Source organism: Glandiceps talaboti, chromosome 18 (genome assembly GCF_964340395.1).
Source record: "Glandiceps talaboti chromosome 18, keGlaTala1.1, whole genome shotgun sequence".
In the NCBI taxonomy this organism is placed as follows: domain Eukaryota; kingdom Metazoa; phylum Hemichordata; class Enteropneusta; family Spengelidae; genus Glandiceps; species Glandiceps talaboti.
The window spans coordinates 4164615-4178266 of record NC_135566.1 but is presented as its reverse complement, the minus strand read 5'-3'; the positions used below and the strand labels follow the sequence as shown (position 1 = coordinate 4178266).

The 13652-nt window shown below is 34.0% G+C and overlaps 1 protein-coding gene across 6 annotated transcripts in view; it reads left to right on the top strand.

Moving 5' to 3' along the window:
* Window positions 1-13652, top strand: part of LOC144448923 (autism susceptibility gene 2 protein homolog) — a 145390-nt gene that overhangs the window by 112394 nt on the left and 19344 nt on the right. For all 6 annotated transcript variants that reach the window (XM_078139292.1, XM_078139293.1, XM_078139296.1 and 3 more), the window contains 2 exons: window positions 8972-9023; window positions 12858-13035. In XM_078139292.1, coding sequence (XP_077995418.1) covers window positions 8972-9023; window positions 12858-13035 — 230 coding nt within the window. The remainder of the gene's footprint in view (window positions 1-8971; window positions 9024-12857; window positions 13036-13652) is intronic.

Genomic DNA, 13652 nt, shown 5'->3' with positions numbered 1-13652 from the left:
CAAGTTGCTACAATGAAAATGTGTATCAAAAATATTTTTCTTCGGAAATAGAAAATGAAAATACAAAAATCAATAAAGATAGCCATTATAAATGTGTATACATGCATATTATATATATCTTCATATCTGAATAGTGATGTACATAGGCATGTGAATATCAATTTCATAAAGTTGGTTTTTTTCTCACTAAAATATCTCTGTTTAAGACATAGAAGTCACGTTTTAGTATACATAAATATTTTTCTTTATTGTATGGGTATGACTCCTCTCTATTTTTAATTCTAGTTAGTGCTATTTCTCTCAATATTTAATGAACTTTGAATATCGTGGTAATCCAAGCTGTGTTCAAAACATAGAATGATACAAATTGAAGAATTAATAATGTATGTTGACGGTAACAAAGTGCTTTTGTTCAGAGTGAAAGTGTATGCATTGTAAAGAAAATGTGTGTTTGTGTTTCTTACATTTTATTCATAAGTTCATTTTTTCTACATTGGTGTTCAGAAGGTAGGTGGTATTTTTTGCATTATATGAATTATTTTTAGTGTCTGATGGAGTCACTCATGCGTGGTTCTATTTTCAGTCATGACCTTGTGAAAGAGACCACATAAAATAAGGAGAAAAGGGATTGTAGGAAAGGACATGTATGAAACAGTTTAACCCATTCAGTACTGAAAACTTTGCCGCCAAAATTATTTGAACAAAATTCTTGTTTTATGTAAGTTTTTGGCATATATCAGCTTCATTTTAGACTGGAATTAAAGAAATGTTACTTCCTAATGAAGTAATATTATTATAACTATGAAAATGTTCATATAAATTGGGTCCCAAAATTACTTAAAACTCGTCTCCAGTCATGAAAGGGTTAATGGAAGAAACAAAAGCCAGCTGAGGTGTGAGATTAAGTAAAAAATTCAGTCATTTTTGTACTTGTTCACTGCTAAAATATTTCACCCATGTTGATATGATGATTATTTCATCATAGTCGAAGAGTCAAGCTGTTTTTATACATACATGTAGGTACTGCCAACACATCGTACCTGCACTGTTTCGATGCTTGCATATAAACCGTGTCTGTTAGTTACTGTAGTTGTTGTGGTCTGCCAAGTCTCTGTTCGACTTTGATTGTAAAATACTGACTTTCATTACGTCCTAATATCATTACTAGCGCAAGCTTTATCATGCTATTTTTCTCAATCTCAGACAATTTAAACGTGGATTTCCTTGTATTAGGACATCGCAGTAAAGTTCAATTTAATATTATTACACAATTGGATTGGTTTTCAGAATGTTATGGCTCCTAAATGAGTTTGTAAATGAGCCTATTCATTAATAGCGTTCCTATGTTCCCTCAAGACCTCCATTGGTAACTTCCTCACAGTTCTATTCTACTCTTTTATGCTGCCCTAGGGAGCTTTACTAGGATCCCCTGGATTTAGCGAAAATACTCAATCCGATTAGTGATGTGTTTATTCCCTGAACAGCAACATTATCCTAGACATTCTCTTTGCAAATATTTCCAAACCATTCCAATTGAAGCTTTAGCCATTTCCCACTCCTTCATAAACTGGAAATATTCACCAGTTTAATATGAAAAACAAAGATGAGTATAATCAAATTTATTTTGGCAAGGTAAACGGAAATAGTGGTCATTAAATATAATGTTTCATTGATTTCGTCTGCTCTGTTTGTCTCTCTCTGTACATATAAATTGGAAATTGATATGTAAAGACTTATCATGGAAATCCAGGGCCCTTTCCAAATCATTTATTATTAAAAATGGAAAAGAGTAGGTGTTGAATTTCGTGTGTTCTTATCTATCTGTTGACCCGTCTCATTGTTTTCTGTGTGTTATTATCAGTACATTATTAAAGAAATGTGATACTTCATTCACGATACGGAATCTCAAATGAAAAAGACAGAATTCTCAACTTTTCACAGATTTCTAGAAACAAAGTATCACGTATCAAGTAAGTATCAAGAATACATTAATAATGTATAGTTGAGAAGATATCTATATTTTGCTGTCTGGTAGCTATGTTTAAAAAATTGACAATATCCTTGCTGATGCATGCATAGTTGATAACATTCGGATTTTTTTCTTGTGAGTTCAGAATGTTTAAAAATCAATGATTGTCCTGTTGCTGTATGTATGTATGATTTATGTATGAATCTCTCTATTTTCATGCAAAGTAGCGATGTTTTCAATTCTGACAATTTTCGTGCATGCTGAGATGTGTTTGCCCTCCAACCAATGTTCCTCAGATGATATTGCACTGTACTGTGGTTTCAAGGCATACAGCAACATAAAGTGGAATGGTTTCCGATTGCCCTGTGTGTAGTGTTAGGGCAAAATACAACTTTAATTACACTGGAAAATAGGCATTTGAAGCTCCATCACAAACCCTGCAAATTTTGAACACAAAATATTTTTGAAATAGGTAAATGTATCATTAGAAATTACATATTCTTGAAATGCATTTGTTCCAGTGATTAATTTGTCGTCTTTCAAAAAAAAAAAATGCATAGAGATTGAGCTCTTCACAAAAATATAGAATATGATACTTGAACGTGACCAAATTTATATGAAATTGTTATTGCACATTCGTATGCAAATCAGCGCACAAGCATTCCAAGTCCACAGAATAGTTTGAACATAGGTGTATTTTGTATGAATTTGCTGTTTTGGTTGCAACACTAAAAAACAGCGTCGATGAATTCATGAGAATCATAAGCAAATAAAAATAGTGTCACCCATCGAGCTGTTAGTGCCAATAAGTGACAAGCCATTTCAGATTTAGTTAACAGCAATCTCTGCGCTCAGCATGCGTCTAAATGTCATATCCTGAATTGATCAAATTAAAAATTTCAGTTTTGAATAGAACATCACTGAGTCACCACTTGTAAGTATTTCATAAATTATGTACACAAACATGGAGCTTTCAATTTTAGATTGAGGTAAAAAAAAAATGTCTGATGCTTTAATTGCATTAGCTCTTACACGTAATATGCATGACAGCAAATTGGTTTGAAGCAAAGTGAAGTAGACTAGGTGCTGATAAAACAATTAATTTTTATAGATCAAGCCGTATTACCGTTGTAATTCGTATTGTTTTGTGGCTCCAGTACCGTGGGGCATTGGTGACCCCAATTCCGTACGTCCCCCCTAGTCGTGAAAGAAAAGCAGAATAGAATATCAATTGCAATTCCCAATGGAAGGCATAATGAGGTGGAAATAAATTGTATTAATTTAGAAACAGTTTGGCTGACAAATACAGTATAAATGATTTATTTGAGCAGGCCTGGGGTCATGAACTGTTAAAGTAAGCTTGTTTTTGCATCTACCGTCTTTGTATTCGGCACGTACCACGACAATTGCCACAGAGAGGATCTAATTATCTTGATGGAAGAAAATTATTCTTCTTTTGGCAATATGCGACATCTTGTTTAGATTTCTGGAATTCACCCTTTGTATTGAGGTCTTTTTAAGTGTTGCTATAAGAATAGAGTGGAATTTATCTTAAAATTTATTGTATAATTTTTATGGGGAAATATTTTCATAACTTGGATGACTTTATTACAATGCTGTGTTTAGACTATTTTCAGTCATGGAGGTCACACAAATGTTGCCATATTCCAGTGATAACTGACATAGTGTGCAATTTGAAGTCATAATATGAAAATCACACCAATCATTGAAATGATGAAGAGACGCCTGTAGTTGACTGGGCAAAATGAAATGCAGTTTAGTCAGAGTATTTAAATACAGACATTATGTAAATGAAGTGTAATTTACATATTTACATAAGTGCAATTTAAGATATTGATGTTATTAGTAGTAAAGAATATACAACGATGTTTGAAAACGCCAAATTTTATATCCTACTGTATACCATGCTACCTTTTGTGGTGATGATGCAATGATAGTCTATAAACAACTGCATCCCCATTTCTTATTTACATAGATACATACACCCGCATCCACACTCCGACCACCTCACATTGATAGGTTGTCAGGGGCAACATAGCATTGGTAAAATCTGAATGGGTCACAATTTGACATAAATGTAAATGATGGAAAGTCATCAAAAACTTACTTTTGCTTCGTGAAGATAAAGATGTCCTGTCATATACTTACAGATCATACATAACCCACATCTCTGTTCAGTTTTATCTTGTAGGTAGGTATATATGACGTGTGATAAATATCTATATTTGAATAATCTGACATAATTCAACCATGTTTTGTTTTGACCAATTTATTATCAGTAGTATACCATTTTAAAACTGCACTAGCTGTAAAAGGTGCATTAGTTTTTTCCTATAATATATTCACTGAAAATTGTTGAAATAGCAATAATTAGACACTGTTCCACATTCGTTACATAGTTTGATAACTTTTGCATAAGTTCATCCTTCACCGTATTTTGATTTACCTGTGTGATTCATATGATTTCCTTGATGCAACTAGGAATTGTACATATTATATGTAGTCCAAAAGTTGTTTGTAATGGGGCTATATTTCTCTGACCCCCATTACACTGGAAAGGCATTGCGTTGACAGTTGTCAGATTCGAGAAACATTGCTTAGATCTCCTTGACTGGAAAGGTTGTTGTGTATGTGTGTAGAGAAACATCAAAACTGATTGGTATGGCTACACAGCATAATTTCAAGGAAATAGCCCGAAAGTTGAAACTTTCATTTATTTATTCTATGCAACGGATGTGATGCTAAATAGGCGAAGACTTTGCAATCGGGCAGCGGAGATTATTATTCATGTATGTAGACACAGATAAAAGAAGACGACCAACGTTCAGTGGAGACCGTCAGTATTGGATGATTTATCCCTGATTGTACAAGATAGAAGTTAGCAAATTTAAGATAGGAATTGAGATAAAGTAGTTCATTAATAGTGCTTATTAGCTAGATAGTTGTAGCTGGGCCCTGGAGAACTGAACTTGTTGATGAATTGTATAGCGGGCACCTGTACATTAGTGGTTGAGTGTATTGGGCAAATTGTCAGATAATTAGTTGTAGTAGTGTGGGAGTCATCTGTCAATTTACTTTGATCTGTTCTTCATTGTATTGACTCGTCCGACATCCTACATCACTGTGGAAATATAAAAGTAGCGGGATCATCAATCCTCTTTACGGAATAGATAACAAGGTATATCTCTGTGGAATAACGTGATTATAAATAATGCATTAATGTTGATCAGTGGCTCTGGGGATAATAGATACAGGGGATGTGTTTTCATCTTGTAAATAAGGCAATGCATCACCATTCCTCTCAGTTCTTTCCTCTTAAGGGAGTGAGTGAAAAGTTCAATTTATTAGTGATAGTATTGCCGTCATGCCTCGTTATTTTGCGTTTCGTTTGCCGTAGATCAGATTATGGTCTATTCTCCGTTGTGTAACAGTCCGGATCATTTTATTTTCAGATGTCAGCTCTGTTTGATCTTCATCGTTTCGTATATCAAAGTCAGTCTTGCTGCGTAGAATTGATTCATCTTTTCAGCGACACAATGTGTCGTCTTAAATCATTTGACTTCATTTGGAGTAATGTCGGTACACTGTGTCCTCTAAGCCAATGAGGGTATGTCGCTAACAAATGATCAATTTCGACCTAACTAAACCTGCAGCCATGCACAACTTCTTTATGTGAAATATATTTTTGACTTGTATGGTATTGTAATATTTTCACCTTGACGATATACACCAGCGATTTGACATACTGAAATGACTGGCGCCACCAAGAAAGAATGGAATCCATATAGATCTGGACTTCATGTCGTCGTCCATCACTGTTCAAATGTTGACATAATTTTCAATGTTATTTTTCGTGTCAGTGTTGTTGAAGATATATCTGTATATTAAAGCAGAATCTATAACCAGGAGAGTCTTCGCAGTAGCACCATTTTCATTCCAATATATTACCATATTGAATCAATTACCTTTTTCTCCTAGATAGTCCAATCTCTATTAAGTACAGAAATAAGTATAGTTATGTAGCACCTTAATAGGTTCGGGAGATTTATTAAGAGGATATTGAAAAACTATTTTGAGTTTAATTCCATTCACAAATGTGGTATCTAATACAGAAATGAAAAATCTAGCATATATTTCCCTGTTGTGTACCACGTATGAAATAATGTATGTCATGAAAGCAGCTCATGGCTTGTACATTAGAGTAATATTTATAGCCATACTGTATTATCAGAACATATTATCAGAAAATGTAATCATTTTTTGGAAGGTATGGTTTGTCTTTTAGGGCTTCAGAGCTTTCAACAAAAATTAAACGATGCGATCTATCAAACTCCTTAATAGCAGAAACAAATTATCTTCTGTCGGCTAAATTATAGTTCAGCAACGGCCGATGGCTATAAAAAAAGTAAACTGCTGGTGAATAGATGCAATGTAGAATCATTAATGACAACAGCTATGTGTATTTCACTTTCGTTAACCAGTGAGGGCAAAATTTACTTTGTCGTGTGTACACATACATGTATATAGGTTAATGTCAGTTATTGAATTTACATGTAGCTTGATAGTCAGATTTTATTTTTTAATAGCCAAGTGAACTGTTGCAGCTACAATTTTGTATTGATTCCCATGGATATGAGATTCTATTCTCTGCAATGCCTGAGATTGCTGCTATTAAATTTGAGCCCTACAGTGTAGATGAGTGATTGCAGTACTGTTAAGAAGCACAATTGAAATGGTTTTCATGACATGAAAATTCTAGGTTTATGCTATATTTGGGATAGTAACATTTCATGTAGTTAATGTGCAGCAGTTATGTGATTTACACACACACACCTTGGGGTCCCATGCTACGAAAACCTACATAGCCAGTAGATAAGGAATCACATATATAACTGTGTTTCTCAGCACATATAATATATGATTTACTAAAGCCATTCTCTTCAAGTCTGTAGTCATGCAAATCAGCCAAAATTAATATGGTGGTCGTAACTTTGGGTGTGTTAGAACTTAAGTGATCTGGCGACATATCGTGTTTGTCATCAAATAAATTGTATTTTTAATACCAGACATGCATATTGGATTCTGTTTTCGTTTTTTGTTGTTGCATGATATACAAATGTATGGTATTGAAAAAAAACAACATGTGGTGCTTATACTCCACCTGGATTAGTAGTAGCATTTGTTATGAAAACAGTTCATGGCTTTTATGTAAGAGTAATATTTATAGGCATACAATATATCTGAACATGCCAGATAAAAAAGTACTTATTCTATAGAAGATATTGTAGGGTTTCAGAGATTTCAACAAAATTAAACGATAGCTAGCGTTGTATGATATTCGTTTGTGATAAAACGGAATGCATTGAATTTAATAAATAACTGCAGAGAGCAGCTGAATGCATTTTGAAGGGAGTCTAATGATACAGTTTGTTGTAAGTTTAAAGCAAAAGTGGCTATAGAATAATACAATATTCTAATAGCAAATAAAGACTTGTGGTCTTACATGTTGTACATGTAATTGATCGAGTGACAAATATAAAAAAAAATGTTTAATTTTAGATTATGAGTGATGGTACTGTGGAAAAATATGTCAATATTTCTAATTGCCCACACTAAAAGTAAAAAAAAATATGGTGGCTTGAATCTCTAATGTACCTCAGTAGAATCATTACAGTGGGTTTTTTAAAAGAATAGTTTTCATACTTGATGTAGTAGTTCAACAGAAGAGTTGTAGTTGAGAAGTAGACGTGGAAAGTTCAGTTCAGGCTCTAAAAGTTATCAAGTGTGTAAAAGAGCTGTTGCAGTTTTATGGAGTGATTGAGGTACATTAATATCAGCCGAGTCTGTGTACATTGATACTATGCAAGTACTAATTGCCCATAAATTGTCCTTGCCACTGATACAACACAGACATAGAAGCAACTCAAAATTTCACTTTAAACAACACAATGCTAGTTTTCAGTGCAATTTAACTAAATACTTGACCGTTTTTTATGGCTCACATTTTTCGTTGTGGAGAGATTTCTAAATGTACATGTAGTGGGTAGTTTTGGAGGAGTATTCTGTGATTGAGTGGTGTTTTGAAATTAGGGGAAAGACTAAGTTTCTGCTTGACTAGTGAAGGGAAGTGGGATGGCTTACTGAAAGGTCCTCTTTACACTACTTACGGGTGATTAATCGACTCTCTACTATTTTGTCGTTGGCTAAATACCGTTGATGTGTAATGATAATGATACATTAAAATGCTTTGCCAGTATAGCTTTCATCATGTTGTGTGTGGTTTTGGTGACCTGCCATGACCTTTCACCTTTGACCCAGATGTCAGTGTGTATACAAGCATTCACACTATGTGGTCTAAAAAAGAAAAGTAATTGTTGTTTTATATTTTAAGTTAATTACTAAAGGTGAAAGGTTTTTCAATGCCGTATGTGTACCTACATGTAAACCATAGCGCTGTGGTAACAGTCCTGTCGCTTTATGAAATTGACATGAAATGTTGTTCATATCTAAGACTAAAAATGTGAAAAATGAAGCGCCTGTTTATAAATTCCCCTATTGTATATTTAGAACACCCTAAATAAGTTAAAATTTTTCAGATGTTTTTATGTGAAATGTAAGACCTATTATTGTTCATGGGATGATTTCTGTCAGTATAAACCAGTAGTTTTGTATAAAGAATAGAAAACAGTCATCACGAAATAGCCTCTTTATCACAAAATGGTCACGAAAATGAGAAATAGCAGCAGGGGCCCAGACGTAATCCCATGATGCATCATGTTTCAGGTAAATGGACTATCAAGGGACAAGGCAAGATGATGCTGTGTAAATTTCATCAATGTCATTCTGTTTTACATTGATCAATTCATGGATCATTTCATCTTATTTCATTGTCCAATACTTATTGAGTGAGACTGAGACACTGGTCGAATTACCACAAATATTAATACTATTTCTCGGTATGTTTTTTTTGCTTTATTGCAGGCGTCAGATGCTGGATCGGATTTATTCAGGGCATCGCCTTCATTAAATAGACGTAAGTTGAAATTGTATAAATCATGGTGCATTTGAGACCTATTCTCACTGACATTACTTACACAGATGATTCTGTTCAATAAGCATGAACAGTGTCAAATCTGATTGCCTCATCTTTCATGAATGCTGTCTGTCACTTTTGCTCTCTCCATTTCGTTGGAAAACACAGTCAGAGTGACATGGAACATCTATGAAGATTACATGTACGTTTTCCCCAGGGGTTGTGGATCCCTGGTTTTAACAAAAGGGAAATCTGCTTAAACTGTACTGAGATTTGGACATGTTGAACCATTATTTTGGAGGTGAAACCATGTGTGAAAAAAAATGGGGGTATGTAATATTGGTCAATTTTGATGTATACAGAGATTCTAATATATCAAAATATTATTTGGAGGTGAAATCATTTGTGAAAAAAATGGGGATACGTAATATTGGTCAATTTTGATGTATACAGAGATTCTAATATATCAAAAAAATTTGGAGGTGACACCATGTTGAAAAAGATCCTTGTTAATTGTGTATATTTTGTTGTACAGAGATTCTCACATGATAAGAGTATTATTTTGCTGAAATATAGGATAACTACATAGATTTTGTTGTGTCGAGTAGTTCACTTTCAAAATAATGGGCCAATATGTAAAACTATGGTTTAAAAAAAAAAACTGGATGTGTGTCTGAAGATGTTGTTGTACATAGATTTTCACACATCAAAACATTTGAGAAAATAACTCAACTGTGTGTTGTTTTACTTTTGCCCTAATATAAATATTATGAGAATGATATGTACTGTATGCATGGTCCAAAGGCAAACTAGTTTTCCCCTTACACCAAAGGTTATAAAATCAAGATAAACTTGAAGAAGAAAAATTGTAAATCCAATATTATTTAACAAATTCGCAAACGTTAAACATAATATTTAATTTAACTTTTTAGAAATTGGAAAGACTATAGGGGAAATGAGCTCAAAAAGATTATTATTATGGTGTGTTTTGATAGTGAGTTTGCATGGCCCCCAGAGTCCTCACTGCTATGATTGTGTTTGTACACTATCTGTAATTCTAAGCTTTTATGCATAATAATTCATAAACATGAAATATATTAATATTGAATCATACACAATAACAGAAGAAGGCTGAGTGACTTAGTTGAAATGTACAAGGTAAATTATTTACACTGTGAGTTCAGAACTAACACAAAACAATGAAATGTATTGGTTATTTCTAGCAGTGTATTTATAGAGAGAGGTCATAAGCCCATAACACACACACACACAAACAAACAATCCCAAGAACTCTGAAGGTCCCTTCCTATGAATCTTCAGAGTGCACGAGTTAGAATTTGACTAATATCTGAGAATATGTGGTACTATTTTGCTATCTAAAGGGAATGAAACTTGTTAATATTTATATTAACCAAATTTATGCAAAGGGAGAAATAGGTAGTACTAAAGTGTTTAAAGCTAACCATGGGGTCACTCAAGTCAACACTGCCAATTTAGAGGACCACATTTGCAATTAATTGCAGATGTTTAGGAAAGCCAGGGTGCTGATCACCTCAATATGAGGTGACTCTACTTATGTTTAAATTAACCCTTGCACAGCCCCCAAATTGCCCTCCCGGCAACTTGATGGCCTTTAGCCCAGTTTAAGATTAATGTTATTGGCACACTGTGGTAGGAATGCCAAGTCAGTTTGGTTGGAAATAGTTTGTTGTATTTACTATACCATGTACTTTTAATATGATATTTTAACCTAGTAATGCAATAGTGTTGTGTGATACAATAAATTATTATGTTGTGGCTGTATTCAAATCTGATAATCTCATTGGTAGAGAGCAATCTTGTGACCTGTGATGTAAATCTGAATCTGAGCCCCAACTCTGAATAATTATATCAATGGCACCTTTTGCATAACGTATACATGGATATTTGTATGGGAATACTTAGGAAATAAAGACATGATGGGGGTTGGGGGGTGTCAGGGGAAATATACATCACATCAATAAAATAATAGTTCTGCAGCTGACATGCAGTTAGTTACTTGTAGTGTAATTAGGAAAGTTTATTCCATAAAGTTGTAACTTATACACCAATCGCACAACCCTTGTATGTACACAAATGTTCATTGCAATATCACTTAGATATAGACATAATTATTTTTGCAAAGTGAAAAAAAACTAAAATTTGTGCAAATTAATTCATTGCATGGAAAATCTTAACAAACATACAAGACTTGCAGTTTACAACATCTGTAAATTCTCTAAAAATGAATTCACAGAAAATGAGAAGCAGAGTAAAATGGAATCATGCATGTGATGTAATGGAGGAAATGTCAGTAATGAGAAAATATGACACTGAGATGAAATACAAATTGTGGCTACTGTATTTAAAGAATTGATGAGCTTGGTTTTATTCTATACCCCAATGCATACTTGAAATAAGATTAGAAGTGGAAAGCTTTAGTCAGCGAATGAGTAGCGGTGATTACATATTGTAACAAATAGTTTCTCCATTAGTGGACAGATTTTTAAAATGTGTTTGCAGTGCTTGTGTAATGTCTTCGCCTGTAATCAAGGGATGTATGCTACTTGAACAAACACGATGTTTGCTCCTTAGCTTATCACTTATAAACTAAAAGCTGCACATGAAACCACTTAGGTTGTATCTCCTTCTGTGGTCCCTGCACTATAGACTATCTACAAAGTGCATGATTCTATGGCCCTTGTTATAAATACAGGCAACAGAAGGGGTCAGATGTTACTCCGTTACTCTAATCAGTTGCTATACAGACATATATTGACGCATTCCCTCGTTTTAACTATGCGAGGATGTTCTGGAAATAAATTTTGATGGGGGTCATCGCAGAGCAACATTAGAAACATTTGTGCATGTGCGAGCCAATAATTTTTTGGTCAAGTAGGGTTGTAGTGTTAATAGATGTGCAGTCCTTGTAATTACTAGCATGTAACATAACACAGGAGAGGGTATCAGTTCTACAGCTATCTGACAAACACAGCATCAATGAAATGTTGCTTTTATGGGCCCTCTGTCAACCAAGCTGACTTCAGTTAGGTGTCAATATACAGAGATGACTCAATGTTCTCGTTTTGTGTCATATTATATCTATCTGTGTACCATACTGTGGTGTTGATTGACTCTGTTTGACTGATGAAATGTACTGATGTGGATACACTACAACTTATATCAATAAATGTAATCACTTTGATATTCTGGAAAGAAAAATCAATTTCAAATAATACATGTGAGTACAAACTCACACATACACACATTTACGTCACGACATACATTTATACATATATACATACATACATACTTACGATACATGCACACACCACATACACACACACAGATGGGGCAAGGGGCATGAGTTTGTATCATCTGCAACAGGCCAAATTTTGTAGAAATGTGAACTTGCATTGGAAACACACACTAATATTTCTTATGATACTGTTATAAGGATGTCACTCATAATCATGTATTTGCCACTCATCCCTGGTGTGTCATGTATATGTATACCCATGAGTGAACAAAGAAAATATTAGTGAATTACATTGAGTTGTCTAATCCATCAGGGAGACATTATTCTTGTACAGAAATGCCAAAATGCCAGAGACTCAAATTGATCAATCTAATCTAAGTAATTCATGATAGATATCAAATAATTGAATACTTCGTCTGTTTTTGATTACATATTTTGGATGTTTCAGAAGAAACAAAGAGTGTTTGAGCAACCGACTCAACAACACACAAGCTCCCTTCATTTGTATTTGAAATCTCTACTTTATGTTCAAAGACATTTCTTGTTTCTTTTAACAGGAGAACCGGGTTTTAATATCAAGCCTCCTCCTCTACAAGTAAGTGATACCAACAATCGAGATGAACCGCCAATCACAGAGAACTCTAGACCAACGTTGAATTCAACGAATTCAGAGCCACCGGAAAAGGAGAGGCTTGGCGGGTCTATAGCCTTGTCAAGACCTCCGAACTGGTCCAGGTAAGGACTCTGTCTGTCTGTCTGTCTGACTGACTTCATCAGTTTGTCCAATAATGTGTCTGTTTTACACTCTGTCTCCGTCTGTCTAATCATCAGATTAACTGATTGACTTTTGTTTGTCCGTCTGTCTGTCTGTTCATCCTATATTTACATTGAATGACTAATTGTATCAGTATTTGTCCATCCATCCATCCATCCATGTTCCATTTGTCTGTATGTGATCATTTGTACAGATTAGGACACTGAACCCTGTGTTTTATTGTACCAGCTGATATCAGTATCAAAATATGAAAAATGATAGTGTTTAATTACTCATAAACATTTATGATGAATTTTAATAAGGATCATATTAAATCATTTGGGACACTGAAGTTAGCGAGTCAGTCGTGAATGTTTGTGAACAACTGAAAATATAGTTAATGTTACTTTTACACCAACATTTGAATATAATGTTATTAAGAACACTTAAACTTATCTTTATAGGTTATATTAAATATGAAATTAACTCCAATCCCGAGAGAAAAAATAATTATTAGTATGGACCAGAGATTATTTGCACTGTTGCACGTGTATACTAGTGGTATTTTCACTGCAATGCAATACCGAAAACATTATTG